Source organism: Ctenopharyngodon idella, chromosome 24 (assembly GCF_019924925.1).
Source record: "Ctenopharyngodon idella isolate HZGC_01 chromosome 24, HZGC01, whole genome shotgun sequence".
Lineage (NCBI taxonomy): Eukaryota > Metazoa > Chordata > Actinopteri > Cypriniformes > Xenocyprididae > Ctenopharyngodon > Ctenopharyngodon idella.
In genome coordinates this window covers 22,454,656-22,476,065 of record NC_067243.1, presented here as the reverse complement: position 1 = coordinate 22,476,065, position 21,410 = coordinate 22,454,656, and the positions used below count along the sequence as shown (strand labels likewise).

At 36.6% G+C, this 21,410-nt stretch overlaps 1 protein-coding gene across 2 annotated transcripts in view; it reads left to right on the top strand.

Annotated features, from left to right (window-relative positions):
- The window catches only part of osbpl5 (oxysterol binding protein-like 5), a 52,889-nt gene extending 35,486 nt beyond the window's left edge, over positions 1-17,403 (top strand). For both annotated transcript variants that reach the window (XM_051884415.1, XM_051884414.1), the window contains 14 exons: positions 2,873-3,074; positions 6,214-6,398; positions 6,515-6,596; positions 7,216-7,314; positions 9,290-9,386; positions 9,481-9,579; positions 9,854-9,951; positions 10,032-10,121; positions 12,619-12,755; positions 13,624-13,803; positions 13,962-14,091; positions 14,206-14,320; positions 15,827-15,929; positions 16,029-17,403. In XM_051884415.1, the coding sequence (XP_051740375.1) occupies positions 2,873-3,074; positions 6,214-6,398; positions 6,515-6,596; positions 7,216-7,314; positions 9,290-9,386; positions 9,481-9,579; positions 9,854-9,951; positions 10,032-10,121; positions 12,619-12,755; positions 13,624-13,803; positions 13,962-14,091; positions 14,206-14,320; positions 15,827-15,929; positions 16,029-16,164 (1,753 nt within the window). In that variant the 3' untranslated portion in view covers positions 16,165-17,403. The remainder of the gene's footprint in view (positions 1-2,872; positions 3,075-6,213; positions 6,399-6,514; positions 6,597-7,215; positions 7,315-9,289; positions 9,387-9,480; positions 9,580-9,853; positions 9,952-10,031; positions 10,122-12,618; positions 12,756-13,623; positions 13,804-13,961; positions 14,092-14,205; positions 14,321-15,826; positions 15,930-16,028) is intronic.
- The last annotated feature ends 4,007 nt before the right edge of the window (positions 17,404-21,410 follow it).

Below are 21,410 nucleotides of genomic sequence, written 5' to 3'. Positions count from 1 at the left end.
TCTACATATGAACCAATGGGAAATAGAGAGGAGCTTGAGGGCAATGACAGCCTTCCTCCCCTGATTCCTCCCAGCCCAAAACCTTCATCACCACGGGTCCTGTCCAGCTCAAAGTCTGTTTCACTGCTGGTCCTGTCCAGCATAAAGCCCTCATCACCACTTGTCCTATTCAGCACAAAGCCCTCATCACCGCTGGTCTTGCCCAGCTCAAAGACTGTTTTTTACTGCTGGCCCTGCCCAGCTCAAAGACCTTTTCACTAATGATCCTGCCCTGCTTAAAAGCTGTATCACCACTGGTTCTACCGTACCTAAATATCTCACTACCGCAGGTCAGGATCAGTTTTAAAATTTCAGTATTTTTGAAGACACACCCACCCACCCTGCCTCCCTCTCCCACCTCCTCTGTCCTAATCAGTCAGTCCTTCAGCGCTGCCTTTACTGGTGCCCTTCAGTCCCTTGGCCCTACTGTTGGAACTATACTGTAAGTCAGTTCCGCCTCAGATCTGCTGGGCACCAGCTCTGCCTTGGGATGTGGATCCCCTGGCTTCGCTTCAGGCCGCCATTCCCGTAACTCCACCTCGGCCCATCGACCAGTCAGCTCCACCAGGCTCCCTCCTCCATCCGGCTCCATCTTGCCTGCACAACGGACTTCTGGGCCTTTCGCTGTGCTCCATCTCACCGCCTTCCCTCCGGATCTACCTTCGTCCTCTGTCACACTGGAGTCGCCTCAGTTCACCAACATCCTGGCTCCACCTCAGGTGCTCGTCGCTGTGGCTATGCCTAGGCCTCTGGATCCTACGGTTTCATCCAGTCCTGCCACCACCTCAGCTTCGCCCAGGTCTCCAGAGCTCTTGGCTCCATTGCTGGCGGTTGGGCTGCTAAATCCACCCTGGCCGTTGGCCTTTGTACCACCTGTGCTCTTGGCTTCCACCTACAACATCCTACCATCGCCTCCTCCCTCATTCCTCCCACCATCTGATCCACCCTGGTACTCTTGTGCCACCTGTAATTGGGACCTCCATCTGCATTCATCTCCTCCCTGGCTCCTCCCAACATCTGATCCACCGTGGTACTCTTCTGACACCTGTAATTGAGACCTCCATTTGCCTCCACCTGCATTCATCTCCTCCCTGGATCCTCCCACCATCTGATCCACCCGGGTACTCTTCTGCCACCTGCTATGACACTCCCTTTTAAATGGACTGCCCTTTTAATCTCTTTTATGACATTAGGAGCCACCTTCTGGAGAGGGGGAATTCTGTCATTTTTAGTTTTAGTTTAATTTTCATAGACTCTTATGTTTCTCTTTGTTGCCGTCTACCTATGTTCCTGTTTGAAAGTTATTCATCAGTTGTCATTTTTACTCATTAGGTTACTAATTAGAGCACACCTGTTTTGCATTGAGTTCGTTATCTTGTATATTTAAAACCTTCAGTTCTCTGTGTTCATTGTCTAGTGTTGAACGTTGTTGTTGTTGTTTTCTGGTCTATTTTTGATTTGGCTTTTAGCATGTTGCTATGCAGTTGATAAGTCTGTTTGGTTTAGCAAACATCACCAGTAATGATATGATCATATACAAATTTTGATGTGTCATAAATTAGATTGATTGATTGGTTTCCCCTAAACACAATTTTATTATTCATTGTATTATTATTACACCTTGTTAGTACTCCGTATAAATGCTAAATTAAATTTAAATACAAATATTGTTCAGTAATTAGAAATACTATAATGTTAATATTGTGTGACATACAATACCATTAATCAAAATCAATAGCTGAGACACAGGCCTATAACCATGACATGAGATATCACATTAACATTAATAATTAATTTGCATTCTCTGCAAAATAATCAAATAAGATTCAAAGTGTTTAAATTCCATAGTGTTTGCGTACCTGAGAGGAAGAGAAATAGTAGACGTTGTTTGCCAGTGACATCCTTGGGCTGGCAATCATTTATATATTCCAAACCCCACCTCTTTCTAGCCACTTTGAAGCTGTCGTCCAATCAGCTGTGCCCTAAAGCTTTACGTGAAAGGCAGAGAAGCAGGAAGAGACGAGGAGAATGTAAACCCAACACCACCATCAGCACAAACAAACACACTCATACAAGCGCTCGCACACGTCAGAGAAGCTGTGAAGCAGGAAAAACAGCTTTGGAAAACACGTTACTGCAGAGGTTTTCTGTGCAAACACCAGTCGAAACAGGAACTGTACAGGGAAATCACTGTGTTTTGACTGTAAACAAAGACTTTTTCTGTGTTTTTGTTAATTTTTGTTTACCAATCTTTGGAGTATCAGGATTTAATTATTCTTGGCAAGGTAAGGACACATTTTTTTTTTTTTTTTTTTTTTGGCTTGCTGGTCTGCTGACAGCCAGCGTCGCAGGACGTATGCTGGTTTTCCTCTTATCTCTGTGTGTGGTGAACACAAAGAGATTATTTAATGTCATGCTTTTTGCTAATGGTCAGATTACTTATGTAAAACCTTTTTACTAGTCAGATGCTTCCTATTTCTCTTTAGAGATTTTTTGCCTGAAGCATCAAATGGGACAAAACAGGAATTTTGAAAATAACGTTCATGCTCATTTAATTGTGACCATGGTGACGGCCCTGTCCTTCAAATTACTCGTGAAGATGAATGTCATGTGATTTGTTGCTTTGGCAACTGATCTTGACAGGCTTTGAACGTGAACATAACAAATCTCTCTGAGATAAATATTTCAAAAGGGAGAAGCAGAATAATATTAAAAAATAAATTAAACAGTGAATAAAACAATAAAAATTAAAATTAAAATAAATATACAATAAAATTGTGCACATTGCACCCAAAACAAATCTCACATGGTCATTTGTTTGTTTGTTTTAAAGGTTGAATGACTCCATGTTGGAAAACCATATGGAGAACGATGCCAACTCGGACAAATCAGAGAGGGAGACGCATGAAGACTCAGACAATGCGGCCAATGAGAATGGAGGCAGATTGACCGAGGAGAGTGATATGGACCAATCGGATGATGTGTGTCTCCAGGCAACAGCATTTGTTGAAGAAGCCTATGAAGAGATGGGAGAGGTAATAACTTAATATGGCTTTTTCACAGTCTCTGTTTGGTCTGAATGAACTGCTTTGTCTATCCAGCACAAACTTAATTACGTTTCGGTTATGCAGTGATGCAATAAACATGGTTCCTGTCAATGAACACAAGCTAAAATAAAGAGAAATTGTACGTTAGCCAATTAAAATGTGCATTTTTCAGCTTAAATGTCATTTTAGGCCAGACTAAAATACAACACTCAGCTTTATTATAATTGAAATTATGCTTCATCTGGGGCATCATTTATAAAGATGTGCGTAGAATGATCCTAACTGTGAACGTATAACAATTTCCGAAATGTTCCTATTGATGATTTATGAAATGTCCATATGCTCAAAAAATTTCCTATATGTATAGCACTTTATAAATCACAGTTCATCTTAAATCACAAAGCAGTTACTCATTTACACCTATAATAATATTAATAATATTAAAGATGTTGAATTATTAAATTACTGGTATACCGTATATGAGCGTAAAATGTTCGTATACATGCTCTTCCCTTACTTTTGACATAAGATGAAATCCATTGAATCAAATCCGCTTTTACGTGTTTTATAAATGAGACTCCTTGTCTAGAAAAAGCTGTTTTATTCTACATAGTGGTGGTCCGTCTCATGGTGGCAGTCATTTTGAGATCACATGACCAGCCAAATACTACTCACTTTAAAATAATTTATTTACTCACCCAAAATAATTTAATAATGGATGAAAAACATGCCTCTGAATATGGTATAATTATTAATATGGTAGTATTAATAATTCCATATTATTATTGTTATTAATACCATAAACCACCAATATTATGGTATTATTATTAACAAAAACATTTGGTTTTATGTGATTCTACATCCACACCAATATAAAGTCCAAGGCTGCTGTTGTATTGGCCAATAAAGCATACAAAAAATTAATTGGTGTCAGTCAATAGAAGGTGCGTTCCAAACGGGATATATCGCCCTCCGAAGGGCACTTCTGAGTGAAAACAATCATGGCCGCCATATTGAAGGGTCATTCCAAACCGAAGTGCTCAAAACTGGCCACTTCAAAGGGCCCTTCGGAATTAAGGATTTCGAAGAGTACAACTGATGAACACTTCGGGCCCCCATGATCCTTTGCACAGGGAAGTTGTTTGGCGTCACAGAATGGGTACAGGAGGCTCGGAGTTCGATTTTACCTATAAATGTATGTATAGTATTTTTCTATACTACTGCAATATTTATACAAGTTAGATTTGGTACATTATTATATTTAAAACGACATTGTACTTCAATACAAAACAGTCCATTCAAAAGTTTCAAATACATAGACACATTATACAATATGGTGCGATAAACCAAAAATAAATAAATAAATAAAATAACGTTAAACTAAAGGCGCAGCTTGCACAATCTACTCATCGTTCAGAGTGTGTTTTTTGGGAGGTCAACCAGTGTACAAAATGTGCGATGAAGGTACCTTCCTTGATTGTCTTGTTAAGATGACGCAGAAGTGCTTTCCAAAAGAAATAGTTTGTTTGACCCCTATGCCCTTCATCCCTTCAAAGCTGTCATTCCAGAGGGTAAATCCTTTGAAGGGATTAGGGCATAGGGATGAGCCCTGCTGGTTCATACTGGTTCCCTCGACAAAAACCCTTTGACTTCGGAATGATAGAACCGGAAGTGCTAAAATGCTAACCCGCTTCCGCGTTTTGGCCTACAAAATTATGTCATACCTGCACCACTCTATAACACAAGCATATTTTTTACTGAAAGAACATGAATGACATGGGTATCTTTTTTTAACATTTACTTTAACATTTTGAGATGTTTTTATCCAAAATGACTTACATTGCATTCAAGGTATACACTGATCAGGCATAACATTATGACCACCTTCCTAATATTATTTCGGTCCCCCTTTTGCTGCCAAAACAGCCCTGACCTGTCGAGGCATGGACTCCACTAGACCCCTGAAGGTGTGCTGTGGTATCTGGCACCAAGATGTTAGCAGCAGATCCTTTAAGTCCTGTAAGTTGCGAGTTGGGGCCTCCATGGATTTGTCTGTTCAGCACATCCCACAGATGCTCGATTGGATTGAGATCTGGGGAATTTGGAGGCCAAGTCAACACCTCAAACTCATTGTTGTGCTCCTCAAACCATTCCTGAACCATTTTTGCTTTGTGGCAGGGCGCATTATCCTGCTGAAAGAGGCCACAGCCACCAGGGAATACCGTTTCCATGAAAGTGTGTGCAAGGTCTGCAACAATGCTTAGGTAGGTGGTACGTGTCAAAGTAACATCCATGGCAGGACCCAGCGGAACATTGCCCAAAGCATTACACTGCCTCCGCCGGATTGCCTTCTTCCCATAGTGCATCCTGGTGCCATGTGTTCCCCAGGTAAGCGACGCACCCGGCCATCCATGTGATGTAAAAGAAAATGTGATTCACCAGACCAGGCCACCTTCTTCCATCGCTCCGTGGTCCAGTTCTGATACTCACGTGCCCACTGTTGACACTTTCGGCGGTGGACAGGGGTCAGCATGGGCACCCTGACTGGTCTGCGGCTATGCAGCCCCATACGTAACAAACTGCGATGCACTGTGTATTCTGACACCTTTCTATCAGAACCAGTATTAACTTCTTGAGCAATTTGAGCTACAGTAGCTCGTCTGTTGGATCGGACCACACGGGCCAGCCTTCGCTCCCCACGTGCATCAATGAGCCTTGGCCGCCCATGACCCTGTCGCCGGTTCACCGCTGTTCCTTCCTTGGACCACTTTTGATAGATACTGACCACTGCAGACCAGGAACACCCCACAAGAGCTGCAGTTTTGGAGATGCTCTGACCCAGTCATCTAGCCATCACAATTTGGCCCTTGTCAAACTCGCTCAAATCCTTACGCTTGCCCATTTTTCCTGCTTCTAACACATTAACTTTGAGGACAAAATGTTCACTTGCTGTCTAATATATCTCACCCACTAACAGGTGCCGTGATGAAGAGATAATCAGTGTTATTCACTTCACCTGTCAGTGCTCATAATGTTATGCCTGATCAGTGTATATAGGTATACAGTGTGTATATATATATATATATATATATAGTTTTTTTTTTTTTTTTTTCTGTTGTCATCAAAGGCTGGTGAGGCGTCCCAGGTCGAGACAGTCTCAGATGAGAATAAGGGTTTAATCTGGACTCTCCTGAAGCAGCTGAGGCCAGGGATGGACCTGTCTAAAGTGGTTTTACCAACGTTTATCCTGGAGCCACGTTCATTTCTGGACAAGCTGTCAGATTACTATTACCATGCTGACCTGCTGTCCCAGTAAGCACCTCATTAGCATCACTACTGCAGCTAGCCGTACTTCTAAATCTAGCATTTTTAGGTTTCAGTGGGTTTGTTGGAGAAGAGATTATCATCATATATATTTTTTGTGTCAGGGCTGTGACGGAGGAGAGCCCATACTGCAGGATGAAGCAGGTCTTGCGCTGGTATCTGTCAGGATTCTACAAGAAACCAAAGGCAAGTTGGGTGAAGTGCTCATTTTTGAATAGAGATTTGAGAATCATAAACCAGTTCACATTAATCAGGCTTCCATACATGTATTTTATTCACATTTTGGGATATCATATAAAAATAACTGGATGAAAACACCAAAATATACAGAATAAATCGTTCAAAAGTTTGGTGTTGGTAAGATTTTTTATTTTATTTTTTTTTTTGTTTTTGAAAGAAGTCTCTTATATGAAGTCTCTCACCAAGGCTGCATTAATTTGATGAAAATACAGTAAAAACCGTAACATTTTGTGAAATATTATTACAATTTAAAATAACTGTTTTCTATTTTAATATATTTTAAAATGTAATTTATTCCTGTGATGGTAAAGCTGAATTTTCAGCATCATTACTCCAGTCTTCAGTGCTGATTTGCTGCTTAAGAAACATTTATTATTATTTTCAATGCTGAAATGTTGCTTAATATTTTTGTGGAAACAAAATATTTTTTTGAAAATAATTATTTTAAAAATTGAAATAGAAATCTTTTGTAACATTATAAATGTCCCTACTGTTTAATGTGTCCTTGCTAAATAAAAATATTACTTTCTTTAGTCTTACTGGTGTTCATTTGTATATCTTTCAGGGTCTGAAGAAACCATACAACCCTATTCTAGGAGAAATGTTTCGATGCTGTTGGCTGCATCCACAAACAGACAGCTGTACATTTTACATAGCAGAGCAGGTGATACTCTAGAACTAAGTGGTTTTAAGAAGTGTTTGGATTATGTCACACTTAAAAATATTTGACATTGCATTAAAGGGTTAGTTCACCCAAAAATGAAAAAAAAAAAATTGTCATCAATTACTCACTCTTATGTTGCTCCAAACCCGTAAGCCTTTCGTTTATCTTCAAAGCACAAATGAAGATATTTTTGATGAAATCTGAGCGATTTCTGTCCCTCCATTGACAGTCTACGCAACTACTTGACCAATTTGATGCTTCAAAAAGTTAATTAAGAGATTGTAAAACTAATCCATATGAATTTAGTGGGTTAGTCTAAATTTTCTGAAGAGACTCGATCACTTTATATGATAAACAGATTTGAATTAAAGCTTTTATTCACATATAAACATTGATCAGCGAACATAAACAGAAGCTCAACCGTACTTGCTTGATGCATGAGAACAAACCTCATTGGTTCTTGCAGAAACTCCAACATGCTGTGTAACACATGAGAATGAACCTCATTGGTTCTTGCACATCAAGCAAGCATGCTTGAGCTCCCGTTTGCAATAACTGATGTGTGAGTTGATGAATGTTTATGGATCATTGGCGAATAAAAACATAAATGTGTGTAAAAAAAAACATAATGGAGATATAATTAATTTTTATTAAGTGTTAACAATGAAATTATGTGGTTTTTATAATCAATTAACACTGCCTTTGTCATTTTTTTACAAGATGGACAAAATTTGTCACCAAAAAAGTCATTCCGTTTAACCAAAATTTCGGTTTTACCGAGTGACACTTTTGGTTATACCAAATGACGATATTTTCAAACAATGCTAACAGGCTGATCTAGCTAGCTAGCAAGCAAAAAGACAATTAAACATTTTATATTTAGTACAAGTTTTTAAAATATTACAACATTTACCATGTTTTATAGCGGTTGTACCAAATGACCTGATGTTTCGGGACATGTGTATGAGCAAGTGAAAACATGAATTTTTCAAATGGTTAAAAGAGAGTTAGTTACTTTGCTTCATGACCATGTGGTCTTTTGCAGGTGTCTGAATGATGTCACAGCCTGTCACATGATATTGACCGCATGACTTGATCCAAAATGTTCCCTTTATATTGGTTACTCCGAATGACATCAATGAAATTCATTTTTCCGGACATTCTTTCTCATAACAAAGCAACGACTTCTACACATCATTTTTATACCATTTTGCACTATGTTGATATATGATGTTATAAAATCATGCCAGAATAAAAAATATATACATTTATTACATTTTAAGATATTTTAATCACAAATGAAATGGCTGTATTGGCCTTTGGATGGTTAAACCGAATGAGCTTTTGACACTTCAAAATCTTTAAAATAGCTTTATATGTAGCAAAATATAATTAAAGCCTTTTGGATTCAACAAAAGAGATCTAAGTGTACTACTTTACATACTTTGGATGTCATATCTTTGTTTTTTATTATTATTAAGGCCTTTGGACAAAAAAATGACCTGTCACGTCATTGACCCATATATGTGAATAAAAGGCCTAAATTAAATACATTCATCATATAAAGCGATCAAGTCTCTTCAGAAAATTTGAACCTCTCAATTCATATGAATTAGTTTTACAGTCTCTATATGAACTTTTTGAAGCGTCAAAGTGGTAGTTCTGTAGGCTTGTGTTTTGAAGATGAACGAAAATCTTACAGGTTTGAGTGAGTAAATGATCACAGAATTTTTATTTTTGGGTGAACTATCCCTTTAAATACAAAATATCAAACCCAGTGCCATTTTAAACCAATATACTGATATTAAAACATGTTTCTGGACACTTTCTGTTAGTGAATCTTAATGTAAAGAACAGAGTTACTCTGCTAGGACATTTGTCTTGTTGTGCACACAATGTAAACATGACTACAATCTCTGTTTGAAGTGGAAACCGATAAGCTCATCTGATAAGCAGTTCACTTTTGTACTTTCAGGTTTCTCATCACCCTCCTGTTTCAGCCTTCTACATCAGCAATAAGAAAGATGGATTCTGCATTAGTGGAAGCATTCTGGCCAAATCCAAATTTTATGGTATGTAAATTTCATGCAGCAGTTCAAATGCAGCCATACAGTGATTTTAATACCTTTGCGATGCTGGTTATAACCTCAGTGTCATTTCTTAAAGGGAACTCGCTGTCTGCGATACTAGATGGAAAGGCCAGGCTCTTGCTTTTGCCCCGAGATGAAGAGTATATCATCACAATGCCGTACGCTCACTGTAAAGGTGATGGACTTCAATTTGAAATCTAAATTTTATAATTAAACCATGCTGAATTATGCCTTAAAGGAATAGTACATCTATAAATAATTATTTGTTATCATCACTAAAAATGTAATACTTTTATCATTCTTTACTCACCATCATTTTATTCCAAAACCATATTATAGTATTTCAGTTATTTCTTGGAATGAAATTAAGGTGAGTAAATAATGAGAAAACTGTCAACGTTACTGTTTTCATGAAACATTAATAAACAGAAATTGTGACTTTCTTACAGGTATTCTGTATGGTACAATGACTTTGGAGCTTGGCGGGAAAATCACAATTGAGTGTGAAAAAACACAATGTTATACAGAACTTGAATTCAAATTGAAGGTATTCTGGAGTTTCAAACCTAACCAATGCCACTTCATTTATTTTTTAATTGTAATCTTACAACTTTTTCTCTGTCCCAGCCTTTTCTTGGCAGCTCTTGCAATGTTAACCAGATTTCTGGAAAGATACGTATGGGGGAAGACATTCTGTCTACCGTAGATGGGCACTGGGTAAGAGTATTTTCGGAACAGTCCACAACATTTCCTCAAAAATTCCAAAATATTTTTTTTTAATAAAATATCACATTTATAACATTTTATTCTAAAATAAAAATAAAACAAAATATTTATTATTTCATAATTATCTTTTAAATAATACATTTTAAAGGGGTCATGGATTTTTTTAAAATATCTGAATGTTTTCTAGTTGACTAGTAGTTGTCCATTTAAACCATTAGTTGACTAATTTCACGTTTATATTAATTTAATTACTTAAATGTTCTGGAGGGTGGATATCCCTCGCGCTCAAGCACACGCATAAAGCTTGCCGCAAAGCATTGGAAAAAGTAATTATTATGAATATGTCGGAAAAAATAGCACGTTTATCTAAGTTTATTATTATAAAATAACATTTTATTGTTTATTAATAAACTAGTGTTTTCTGAGTCAGTGCCCCGCTGCAATAATGAAGTTGACAATGCTGACTCGTCATCTCCACAGTATAGTGGAGAAATGCAACTTTCATATAGATTATATAATCAAAAAGTATTTGTTTTCAAATTAGTTTGTTTAAAAATAGACATGTTAAGCTAAGGCAAGTAGCATACGCTGAGTTTCGGTTCATTTATGGGACGCACTGCTGTTCAGGGAGGCCGAGATGGCAGAAAGTATTTTACATTATTTTACAAAGGCACAACATTTCGTTGTTATTGTGAGTTTACACAAATAAAAGTAGATTAGTAGTTTAGAATGATGTATTACTCTTATTTGTATGACAAAAATGAGTATTTTAAGTGTGTATTTTACTTCACTTGTATTTAAAAAATGCAAGTGATCCGTTGCCTCCAAAGCTTGAAATACTTTAGCTGCCTTCCCCACTCCGCACGAACATTAGATATATAATAGCGCACATTTATCTAAGTTAACGTTAAAGCGAGCAGCCATGTAAAGTTGCTACTACTTACATGTTTTAAATGATAATTCATCGATTTGAGGTCGATGGATGGTAGGCAAACGTTTGGATTTACTGCTCGACATACTGTAATTACCACAAGGACCCACCATTAAAGGGTTAGTTCACCCAAAAATGAAAATTCTGTCATTAATTACTCACCTTCATGTCGTTTCAAACCCGTAAGACCTTCGTTCATCTTCAGAACACAAATTAAGATATTTTTGATGAAATCTGAGAGGTTTTTTTTATCTCCCTTAGAAAGCAATGAAATTACCACATTCAAGGTTCAGAGAAGTAGTAAAGACATTGTTAAAATAGTCGACGTGACTACATTTGTTCAACCTTAAAGGAACACTCCACTTTTTTTGAAAATAGGCTCATTTTCCAACTCCCATAGAGTTAAACAGTTGAGTTTTACCGTTTTCGAATCCATTCAGCCGATCTCCGGGTCTGGCGGTAGCACTTTTAGCATAGCTTAGCATAGTTCATTGAAAATCACAACTTTTCATTTTCAGTACACAATGTAACTACAGAAGAGTCAAGTTTTAAATAGGAAAAATATCGAAACTCTTTGGTCATTTTTAAGCGAGATGCTAACGGTCTAATCAGATTCGATGAACTATGCTAAGCTATGCTAAAAGTGGTACCGCCAGACCCGGAGATCGGCTGAATGGATTCGAAAACGGTAAAACTTAACTGTTTAACTCTAGGGGAGTTTGAAAATGAGCCTATTTTCAAAAAAAGTAGAGTGTTCCTTTAATGTTTTGAAGTGACGAGAATACTTTTTGTGCGCAAAAACAAAACAAAAATAACGACTTTATTCAACCATTTCTCCCTGTCCCCTGTCAGTAGTTGATGTAGTAAACACAGTGCAGAGCTTCCGTGTTCTACGTCAGAACGCCGACTGTATTCACAACATTTGTCCTGTTGTCGACAGACTCAAGCTCATGGAGTATGTCAGAAACTGAACGCGCATCTGTATACTGTATCCAGTGTAGACAATGTCAGTGATTATATTATATAATGAGTTCTATTTTCTTTTGATGCAACGCGACACTCACATGCATTGTAGGTAAATGTCAGCCGTTAAGCAACTGAATGTCAGTGGGCGGTGCCTAGGTGTGATGATGTAACTATTCGTTGATGTCTTGCTCTGGCAGACATATGCAAAAGTATTTGCCAGTGTGACGTCACAGATCAAATTGAGCCATTTTCTGGAGCTTGATTAAATAAATGCTTTGTTTATAATTAGTAGGACATTTTAAGGTAGGAAACTTGCAGGGTGTTTAATGGTACAAAGACCTCTAATATGTCAAAAGATCAAGGCAAATATGATTTCCCATTTCATGACCCCTTTAAATATTAAATATTTTTGCTTTATTTCATCAGTAGCTTACAGGAAGATGTGGCGAACTTAATCCTTCAGGTGTCTCTTCAGTGATAAAACTTTATTGATCCCCAGGGTGAAATTGAGGCAAGCGCACAGGCTGCTTATCACAATGGCTGGCAACACGTTATCTCACAGGCGTGTTTGAAATTCAAATCTTTCCCCAGGATAGTAAAGTGCACCTGATTGAGAAGAAGACGGGCCACCAGGAGGTGCTGTGGAACCCCAGTCCAGACATACGCAGACAGAGGCTGAAGAGACAGGTGGTGCAGATGGACCAGCAGGAGGCGTTCGAGTCTCAGAGGTACAGAAACACAAATACATGAACAAAAAGGCTAAAGACAACAGGGGAAAAGAATGCTGCAAAATGGATTATCTATATGTAATTTTATTTGTGATTTAGCTTATATGAATATATATATATATATATATATATATATATATATATATACATATAATTTTATATAAATATTGAATGTATTTATATTTTATAAATATAATAATAATTAACATTTATAATGTTACAAAAGCTTTCCATTTCAGATAAACACTGTTCTTTTGAAGTTTCTATTAAAAATGATCAAGAATCCTGAAAAAAAAAAAAATGTTTTCAACATTGATAATAATAATAAATGTTTCTTAGACAGCAAATCAGCATATTAGAATAATTTCTGAAGGATCATGTGACTGAAGTCTAGAGTAATGATGCTGAAAATTCAGCTTTGCCAAAACAGGAATAAATTAGATTTTAAAATATATTCCAACTCTAGTCTCTCCACAAACTCAAGCTCAGGTAAAACATGTACAATTATGAAATTAAATATTAGCCATTTATATTTTGCTTGCAAAAATGTTGTCATTTACATGGCTGTCAATGGAGAAAGGTGCTTCTTTTGTCCCAGATGATGTAGTTACTGCATCTACCAGCAGGGGCTAACGGCTAATGCTAACCAGCCAAACCTTGACCCGTTGATGAAAACTACAAACCTCTTGAATCTTGACTTCTAAATCACCAAAGAATATGCGTCATTCAAAATGACCTCAGCTTCCTGGTTTATATTATACCACATCAAAGCGCTGTGAAAAATGTGTTGTAACTAGTGACTAAACAATAATGGCTTTTATAAGATGTTAAGCTTATAGTGGAAAATTGTTGGTGTATTTTCCTCCAGGCTGTGGCAGCATGTGACCAGAGCGATTACAGATAAAGACCAGAACAGTGCCACCCAGGAGAAATTTGTGCTGGAAGAGGCTCAGCGGCAGGAAGCCAGAGAGAGAGGCGAGCGACCCTGGAGCCCACGTCTCTTCATTCTCAATACCGACACTAATGAGTGGCACTACAAATATGCCGAGTATGTTCACAATGAGCCACTTTGTATATGAACGCTACAGAAAAATAATGTGATTTAAAGCAAAATTAACTGATTCCCTAATTTCCATTGGTTACAAATCCCAAAATTTGGCAGCATTTCAATAACTATTAATCTCCTCGTCACAATTTCTTTCTCAGCACTAAGCCGTGGGATCCGGACCGCTGTCTGGTACAGTTTGAGAAAGACGGCATCATCCAGACAAAAGAGAAATCCCAACGCCAACGCAACAGTTTCTCCTACAGCCAGAACTGGGCTGGACAGCAGAAGGTGAGTCACACAGTTTCCTAGTATTTTCTATAGAAGGATTCTTCTTGGGCTCCTTTAGGTGAGCCAATGCCCCTTTAGGGTGTGTTTGACCTCACAGATGTGTGTGTTTCTCAGCTGCGGGTGAATGGCAAACACAGGAAGTCAAGCAGCCAGCCGTCCAGCTGCAGCCAGAACACGGAGAGCAGCAGTACCACACCAGAACCCAATCATGAGTCATCCGACAATGAAGGCAAGTCATCATCCCGTTAGACTTGCACACACCATACGCAAATAGAAGTGTATGTATTCTGATGGTTAAGTTCTTCCGGCAATTAAAATAGTTTGTGAGCCTGACTATTGACTATTACAAAGACTTCAAATATAACTTATCCAATCAGATTTTGAAATAGTTTCTCAGATCCACTAGGCTATAAAGGACTAAAAATTTACTTTTTTTGAACTGATTAAATCCAAACAGTTTGGGAAAGCTTTTATAAGATTTAAGTATTTGTTGGCTGATTACACAAGGTAAAAATCTGTATTAAAATTAAAAAAAAAAAAAAATCTAGTTAAATATAAAAATAATTTATATAAATATATGTATTTTTTATTATAAAAAAATCCCAAACAATAAATGTGTATTTTAAAATGAAAAAAATATATTTATTACGAAATGAAAAATATTATAAAGTACAAATATATATTATAATATAAAACTATTATAAAATAAAAAAATGTATATCCAAAACATTTATTATGTAATTCTTAATATATAATTATACTGAACAAAAATAAATATTACAAAACAAATATTAACAAATAATTAAACAAATCCATTATCAATAATAAAATAATTATTATTATAAATAATTTTTATTATAAAGTTTTATTATAAAACAAAGAAAATATTTAAAACAAAATAAATATATTCTGAATATATAATTATATATATGAAACATAATTTATTATAAAACAAAATATTTATTAAAAAACTAAAATAAAATAATAAGATAAAAAGTAATAATATAAAACAAAAATTATAAAATACAAAATAAATATATATTTAAAACACAAATATTTATTGTAAAACAAAGAAAATATTTCTAATAAAACTAAAATAAATATTTATTATAAAATAAAAATATTTAATTATGAATATATTACTTATTAAACAAAAATAAATAATTTAAAACAAAAATATATGAAACAAATAATTTATTATAAAACAAAAATATTTTTAAAAACTGAAATATTTATTTTAAAACAAAGTATTTATTATAAAACAGAAGTATATATATAGAAATAGAAAATATTTAATTACGAATATATAATTATATTAAACAAAAATAAATATTGTAAAACAAAAATATATATATATATATGAAAGATAATTTATTATAAAACAAAAAATATTTATTAAACTATTTATTAAACTATTTATATAAAATAAAATAATAAAATAAAATAAAAAAAATAATAAAATAAAACAAAAATAAATATTTATTATAAAATTAAAATATATGTGGAAATAAAGATATTTAATTATGAATATATTATTTATTAAACAAAAATAAATAATATAAAACAAAAATATGAAACAAATCATTTATTATAAAACAAATAAATAAATAAATATTCTAAAACAAAGACTGTTTCAAATATAACAAAAATATTTATTTTTAAAAAAAATGAATATTTATTATAAAATAAAGAATTCAAGACTTCAGATTGTTTTATATGTCTCATTTTGACTCAGGCTTTATGAGAGAGTGTGCGAGATGCACTAAAGAAGTGAAGGACATCGCCCTCATAGAGGCCTCGGTAGCAGCTATACAGAAAACACAGCAAGACATACAGAGGCAAGTACACCCTTTAAAATACTGTATTCAGTATTGCAAGTTGCTCTGCTATATTGTATATGTATTACACTGATCCCTGTATCTCAATTACGTCTTCAGAAACCTGAGTGCACTGGGTCGTCAGATAGCGCGACACAAGACATCGGAGGAGAACAAGTCCTTGAACAGTCGCCACTGTCTCATCCTGTGCATGCTGTTGCTCTTTCAGCTGCTCATCAACTACGTCTTCACTTGAGATGCCGTCACCTAGCGACCATCGCCTAGCAATTGTTGCCTAGCAATAAACACAGCCAAACTATCACCGTCACACAGCCCCTTGAATGCCCCACCATGATGTTGCTACCAACCGTAGCCCACCATCAAGCACTAAGCACTTCAACTAGAGAGAAAGAGACTCTTGTTTTAATTCATATGACAGATAATCATTTCAGAGTGGATGTAAAATGCTGTACTGCCACTCTTGTTAATTGATGTGTTCCCTCTTCCCTACGTACTTCCGTTTCTCTGCAATATTGGTCATCTATTTGTGTCATATTTGAATGCAGTTGAATGGGTTTGTGTGTCTGTGTGTGCGTAACTCACAAAATCCTCTTCCATTTATACACCGGGCCTTAATACTGATGCCAAAAAAAGGGGAAAAAAAGAACCGAAAAGTCAGTGAAGTCCGCCAGTGCAATTCTTTATGCTTTCAACCACACGAATTTGCTCATTTTATTATTTTACCAAAACAGTGTTTCTGTATAGAACAATACAAAGAAGAGTACATTGTTTACAAACTTGATTGTACACTACACAAAGGAAAACAATGCTCTGACACCAAATGCGTAGTGTAGATTTAGATGAAGTTAACAGAATTGGCGGTAGCACTATGATAACAGAACAAACAATCAGCCATAAGACTGAGATATTCATATTCATTACTGTTTGTTAGGCATTGGGTAGGTCAGTCACAATAGAGACACGTGAGGCCTTCTGGGAAGTTCCAGTTCATTGATGTTGCTCCGATGAAGTGCGACAACGAAGGCGTAACTGGGTAATCAAAAGTGTATATATTTGTTTGAAACATTTGAGAATGTATTTATTTGATCATTTCACTTGATTTGTTTTATATATAATCATACTGTTTTTAAGAACACGTTCATTCAGGTTTTCTGGGAGCAAGTACAGTCGAGCATCAAATTACTTGAGTTTTTTGTTGTGTTGTAAAGTTTGAGTGAGTCCTTAGTGGGGAACTGTTAAGGTCAAAGTACAAAACTTCCAATGCAGGATTCATATAGGAAATTTGTGCTTGAATGATGCTTGTGCCCTTGAGCCATAGTTCAACCCATTGAAATTTAAATATAATTTTTCATTTACTTTTTCCTTTTTTACAGAGCACTCAGTACAATGTTATCTTGCCTGAATGAAGTGAATGGCTCACTGTTTGTTAATGATTGTTGCAATTACAGCACCACAGTAAAGTTTTACATTTCGACATGTTTGCTTTGTCGTCTTTGAAACATTCACATACACAATAAGGAATGCATTTAGATTCATATATTCAATAGTAATAGTAATATGCATTTTATGTTGCTATGTTATGTCGTAATGGTTAATTACAATTAGAAACAACCCAAAAAATTCAGAAAACACTACCTTTGGGAATGTAAGATAAGTTGGAGGTATTCTAACTTAAGTTATTTACAAGGATTTTTAAGAAGATACTTTTCAATGATTTTTTCAATTTTGTCTTAAGAACAATCTTAAAAAGAGATGAGAACATATTTCCACAAAAGGATTACTTAATATTTGAACCAAATTAGCATGCTAAGCTAACTTAATGTTAATGTAGCTTATGGTTAACCTGATAGCTGAAGAGCCACATTAGAAAGAATGGCAACTCGTTAGCATGCTAAGCTAACAAGCGTAAGACAACAAACAAAGGCAGGGTTAAATTTTGAGATATTTCGAATGGTAGTGAATATCAAAAATCTATTCAGTCATTTCTGTGTGGCTCGGTCCAAAGATCATCTAAGCCAATTTTGGGCAAAATTTGTAGGAGGAGTAGCGAAAAAAGTTGTTTTTATTTGTTTCAATATGGCAGACATTCACATTGTTGGAAAACGACAAATTACAATTCAAAACAAAATTTGAGCTATGTTTTCAAAAGTTATAAGCGTTTTTGCAAAAAAACCAACTTATATCTCATGACCTGTAGATGGTGCTGTTCCCAAATTTGACCCTCAGATCATGGTTCTAATGAAGCGTTCCAATTGCTCAAAGTTTGGCTGAGATACAGCCTCTGAACCAATTTTGGGTAGACCTCAAGTTCGCGACATTGTAATTTGTGAACAAAGATGAATTTTAAAAAAATCTGTTCAGTCATTTCTGTGCAGCTCAGGCCAAAGATCATCTGAGCCAATTTTCATAAGAATTAGTGAGAATGAGTAGCGAAAAAGTAAAGAGACTGTATTACCATTACCATCACTACAAGTGTGCTAAATTTCATCATTTTCCTATGTTCCATGTCCTATGTTCCATTGATAGGGCTGCCATAGACTCCCATTGGGGCGGAAGAATAATAATGATAAAGTAAACTGACGGATACAATAGGGGCTTGGCCCCCAATTATAACAGAAAACTAACGGATACAATAGGGGATACAGCCCCTTTGGGTCTTGGCCACTAATAAGAAAACTAACAATTACAATAGGGGCTATAGCACCTTCAGTGCTTGACCCCTAATTTCATTCTTAAATCCTGCCCCTGGATACTTGCGGTGCATCCGAAATCACATACGGTCTGAGTAGGTACTACATTGGAATTTGAACTTACTTTGTGACCAATAAAAAAGTACATTCTACTGTATATAGTGTGAATGTGTGTAGTATGAATGTAATCCAGACGTACTACATCCGCCATGCTGTCATTGTCACGTGACCTACCAGCATCAGTTGCATTGCTTCAACTCCATTCATAAATCCTCTCCCATCGCCTCATGGGATAGTAAAGCGTCCAATACTTCAGAATCTCGCCAGAAGTAGTAGGTCATCCGGGGACTTTTCGCCTACTGTTTTTCGAATACTATTTATTTGGACATACTTCTCTTTTGGCATACTGTTTTTCACATACTATATAGTAAGGAAGTATTTCATTTCGGACACAGCGTTGGTCTTAGAACATCTTAGCATCTGTTATGCAATGCCCTGGCAACCAACCAGAGCACCCCAACAACCACAACAAACACCATAGAAATTTCATTGCGATACCATGGAAACAACACCCTAGCAACATGCTATCATTAGCAACCATAGATATATACAGTATAAATACATAGATGCCTCATTAGCAGCTGTTTCTATAGGCCGTTATGTGTAAGCCATCCGCCACATTGGAACAGTCAAAGCAGATCCGTCAACACTCAACCTAGTTAGACGTATGTATGAATATCTATATCTTTAATAGACTTCAGCGGACGCTTTTGCTAAACTAACACTGTACAACAAGACGATGGAAAACTCACCAATTTTTACTGTGGGTGATCGTTCTAAGATGGTGGATATGTCAACGTGTCTGGATGTGGCATCTACACCACTTAGAACACCTTAGCAACCCAACCACCTTAGCAACCTTAGCAACACGACCACTCAAAACACATTAGCAACATGCTAGCAGTAACAATCACTTAAGGTGCATCCAAAATTGAATACTCGTTGATTAGGTACTATGTTTGATGAGGAATAAACTTTGCAATCACCTACCAACTACCCACAAACCCTAATTGCTTTGTGATGGTGAGTTTTGTACATGGGTTAGGCAAGAAGTTCAAGTTTAATTTCATATTCTGCTTCAAATGATTTTGTGGTTGGAGTTTTCTTTTTGTTGTCACAGCAGGCAGTGCTAGGGCTTGTTGGGACATGGCAAAAAAGTGTGTACTGTCTGGAAAACCCCCTTCCTTCCCCAACTTCCCTGAGTAAATGCAGGCCTGTAGAATAAAAATGCCTTAATTGAGGTCTGCTGTCTTATCTGGTCAAAGAAAAAAAAAGAAATGAGACAGCCTGCCTCAACCTACCTGTGGGTATGTAGGTAAGATTGTCATGGAAACTATGAATGTAGAAAAGGCCTCCAGGCAGAAGTTGGGTGTGGTTCTTTGGGAGCATATGAGTCAGTGATCCACTTTTAAGCAATACACCATCAAATAAAGCCATAGATAGGAGACAAGTTCTATTTTAGTACATCTCCTGCATGATTGCTTGGTTTCAGGTTATTGCAACATCAAGTTTATGCTCTATTCAGCACAGAAACGCATAAAGATAATTTACTGTTAGCCAGCAATTTTTTTTTTTTTTGTATTGAGTCATTTGATAAATGTTTACTTGGTGACTTGGTCTTCATGGTGATCATTCAGTTCATTGAGCCATATGTCAAACCATTACACTTGATGGACAAGTTCAGATGGGACAACAGTAGTTGCAACAGCGCCAAGGCCTACAGGCTACATATCTGCGAGTGGGCGCATACACTGGACCTTTGTGCTTGGATACATGCGGGGGAAGACGGAAGCGCTCCTTAAAGTCGGGGCCTAATTAGGTCACATGTGTGCTGGACTCTGCACAAAAGAATTCCTTCCTCCTACTGCTGTGTAATGAGCTTTCTGGGACTATAATACATGAACATAAGATTTGATGCCTGAGGACATATGTGTCTATCAAATGGTCAAACCTCAATAGATCCTTTTAGGTGGAAGCAACCCATACATGATTGACAGTAGAGCAGACGTGGGTGTACTGACAGTACAGTATGTAAGACAAGACCCTCGGAGGGATGGTGGTCCTCTTGGAATCTTACTGTCACACCTTTCTTTGTCAGCGGTTTCTGGATGCTCTTGGCGTGCCTCCAAGAGTCTTTGTTCAGCTGTAATGTGCCCAGTGTAGTCATACATTTGGAGATTTGCTTCTTTGGAATGTGACTTTCCACAAGGTGGTCTGTGTTGTCTTCTTCATGTTGCTATGCATGTACACATTAGGTACACAGTGTCCCATTCAAAGATTGTTGGTGAAGGGACTTGCTCGTGACAGTCGGTAAGACAATATTTAGTGTTGCTAGCTTTGGTAAATGCTATGAAAAGATAGTGTATCATAGTGTCTGGTAACTCTGGTAACTCAAAGCCTTCTGGATGAATTTCCACATGGTGTGAGCCATTTGGGTCTTTGAAAAGTATTTCCAAATTACATCATTTCAAAAATAACTTTTCTGGACAACTAGTCAGTTTTAAGAAACTCACAAAGCCAAGTAGTCTTGTAGTCCGATTAGCGTGCATATTTGCTAGATAAACCCGAGTTACAATTAGGCAGTGGATATTTGCACTAAGTGCAAATAGCTATAGATGCTATTTACACTAAGGCCGTGTGTCCACCCAAGTGTTTTTAGAAAGCTGAAAACGCTAGGCGCTCTGCTTAAAATGCCTATCTGTGAGCGCTTGAGAGTGCTTCAGCTGGGCAG